This window comes from Etheostoma spectabile, chromosome 20 (assembly GCF_008692095.1).
Source record: "Etheostoma spectabile isolate EspeVRDwgs_2016 chromosome 20, UIUC_Espe_1.0, whole genome shotgun sequence".
In the NCBI taxonomy this organism is placed as follows: Eukaryota; Metazoa; Chordata; class Actinopteri; order Perciformes; family Percidae; genus Etheostoma; species Etheostoma spectabile.
This window is the reverse complement of record NC_045752.1, coordinates 9,856,177-9,859,012: the sequence shown is the minus strand read 5'-3', so window position 1 is coordinate 9,859,012 and position 2,836 is coordinate 9,856,177. Positions and strand designations below refer to the sequence as shown.

General features: G+C 41.4%; 1 protein-coding gene across 1 annotated transcript in view; it reads right to left on the bottom strand.

Annotated features, from left to right (window-relative positions):
• Positions 1 to 2,522, bottom strand: part of hspa4l (heat shock protein 4 like) — an 8,159-nt gene extending 5,637 nt beyond the window's left edge. The window contains exons 1-6 of the mRNA XM_032500748.1: positions 2,118 to 2,522; positions 1,246 to 1,303; positions 943 to 1,083; positions 553 to 675; positions 369 to 468; positions 56 to 189 (exon numbers count right to left, since the gene is read on the bottom strand). Of these exons, the coding sequence (XP_032356639.1) occupies positions 56 to 189; positions 369 to 468; positions 553 to 675; positions 943 to 1,083; positions 1,246 to 1,303; positions 2,118 to 2,224 (663 nt within the window). The 5' untranslated portion in view covers positions 2,225 to 2,522. The remainder of the gene's footprint in view (positions 1 to 55; positions 190 to 368; positions 469 to 552; positions 676 to 942; positions 1,084 to 1,245; positions 1,304 to 2,117) is intronic.
• Between the last annotated feature and the right edge of the window lie 314 nt (positions 2,523 to 2,836).

Below are 2,836 nucleotides of genomic sequence, written 5' to 3'. Positions count from 1 at the left end.
GTTGGGATTAAAAGCTGTAGGTGTGGATCGAGGTGGGAAAAGGTAAAAGGCTAACCTTGAGTTTGCCTTTGTTGAAGGCAGTGATGGAGACCTGGAATGATGAGTGTCCCATGTCAACAAATATCACATTTCTTGGCCTCTCTTCTGGAGTAGGAAGGTCCTGTTTGTAGATCCCATAGGCCAAAGCCACTGTGAATCCAAATCCAAATATATTAATCCCAAAATATTCTGTCATTCTACTCTAATGCCTTGCAATAGTTTAGTGTGCACCTCCAAGGTAAGTGCAATTCACAAAGCTGAATGCACAAAACTAAATGTTCTTCCACCTTTCAGTTTCATCAATTATCAATTTCACCAAGAACACTGACCTGCAGTGGTGTCATTAATTAGTCGTAAACAGTTCAGCCCTGCAATTTGAGTAGCATCAAACACTGATCGCCTTTCAGCATCTGTGAAGAAACTTGGAACCTGTAAAACAAAGCACCAATCAATATGTATCATTGAACCACTTTGTGAATTATGTTGGTCTTCTGTGATGTTTTCATCACTCACAGAGATGACACAGTCCACCACCGGCTTCTTCAGGGCGCTCTCTGACGTCTCCTTCAGCTTGGTGAGCAGCATCCCAGTGATCTGCTCGAAAGTGAACACTTTGTCTTCATCCAAATAACGCACCTGTAAACATGATACAATTAAGACTTCCAATGCTAATTAAAAGCGTAATTAAGTGTAAGGCATATTAAGCATAAAGCCAATACGTTGTTTGGAGGTGGATTACAGGAAGAAAAACATCTGTGCATCCCACTTACTTATCACGATCAGCATCATGGTTGGATTTAAAGAACAAAGGTGTGAAATGACAGCAGAAGATGGTCATCGTTGGAGAGAAAAGGGGGAAAACAGAAAGCAGTGGGGGGAAAGGTTTTTTGTAAAGTGCTTCACCTTAATTCCAGCGTTTCCATTGGCCAGTTTGTGTAAACTGTATGGCAGTTTGGGTTTTTCCGCTTGGACAAATGGGTCATCAAATGCTCTGCCGTGGAACTTTTTAAAGCCATGGACTGTATTTTTGAAATTTGTTGTGATCTAAAAGAAAAAGATACTCAGTAAAAGTGGTTATTTCGTAAATGTGAATTGTAAAGATTATAAACTCTTAATCAAAAACACAACAGTTACAATGTATGTCATTTCAGTGTGCAATGTTGCTTTTATTACAGAAATTAGACAAACTGCCATGGATGATCTTACTTGACTTTTGGCTGCATTTCCAATCATGCGGTTTTTGGAGGTCAAAGATACACAAGCCCTTGATGGAAGATAAATACATCACTGAATTAGGTAGGTAGGTTACAACAGAAATAATCCTGTGAATAGATGTGTCAGAAGGGGCAGAACTGTAATTGACTGACTGTTGTGGACCAAATTTCAAATTAATGAAATTTCACAAGAGTCTGAGGAAGAACCACAATGTAGGGCAGTGAGACAGAACAGTTTACTTCAAAAGTAAGATTACCCTGTCCTAAAAAATACTTGCCCCTGTAACTTATGTAAGTCTTATTTAGCAGACAACTGTAAATCATTGTGTTTATATGAATGATTCTAGTGATACAAGGTTTAGGGATCCATTTCACACTTTCTGCCAGTAAAAAAGTCACTGCCTAGTTTCACCTTGCCACAAAAATATCCCCATTCACTTAAAGGTGCAATGCTCCCTCTTCTTCCCAGCTGCACATCCCTGTTTGCAGGATGCTGCAGCGAATTACAGTTAGCCTGCTATGTCGCTCCGGATTTAGTTAATTCGTTATCCTCCTTAAATAAAACAGTATAACTATTGTAATACACCCTTAGATCCCTTATCTCTGTCATTTCTGGGCTGGTCCTTGTATGTCCATGTTAACTGTCTGTCTGTAAGAAGAGAGGGTAATTTCAGAACGCAACCAACACACGCGACATTTTGACCTACGTTAACCTGCTGTGACGGTGAATAAACCAAAAACACGAGGCCTCATCACAGCCACCACCCCTGCTGCCTGTACTATCACCGCTCAGCTAACATCTCACATAGACAGTCAGCCAGACCACATTTCACGGTGATGATGACTGTCAATATTTATACTTACGGGGTGCATCTGTCACTGTATTCATTGGCAATGGTTTCAATGCCGCCGCTCCTGGCAACAGCGATGTAACAATTTTGGTATCCCACATCAATCCCTACGACTGACATAATGAACACAAAAAAATTCGCCTCTAGTAAATTATCCTCCGCAACGACCGCACTTGACAGCTATGATGAATAGGTGTAAACATACAACGGCGGTCTATTCCAAAATGAAATGTAACTAAGCGTGTCCTCTGCTATGAAAGTCTACGGGAAAGCTAGCTGAGGGAGTACTAACAGAATTACTAGCTATTATGTAAGACAAGCTGTTTATAGCAAACTCATTCAGAGTAATCCCAGAGAGTAATGATGTCGAGACCGGATTCTCCCACTCCGAGGCGGCCCTCACTTCACCCAGAGGCTTTGACAGACGGATTTTCTTAAGCCCGCCCCCATTCGTCTTTGATTGGCTGGGTCACACCCATAGCCTGTATGTGATTGGTGCAAAAATCAATCGATATCAGAAAAATCTAGAAAGGGGACCGTGGAATACGTCACAAGCCGTCAGGACAGCAGTGGCTTTACTGACACGTTTGCCCTAATTTTAAATTGTCGGGTAGAGTTTCTCCATCCTAATCTCACGTGCTTCAGGATTGGTGCGTGCACATTACAGTTATATCTATGAAATTTGCGTTAACGATATCTGACATCTGGAGCTTCCAAGGGGAGGCAAAGAGT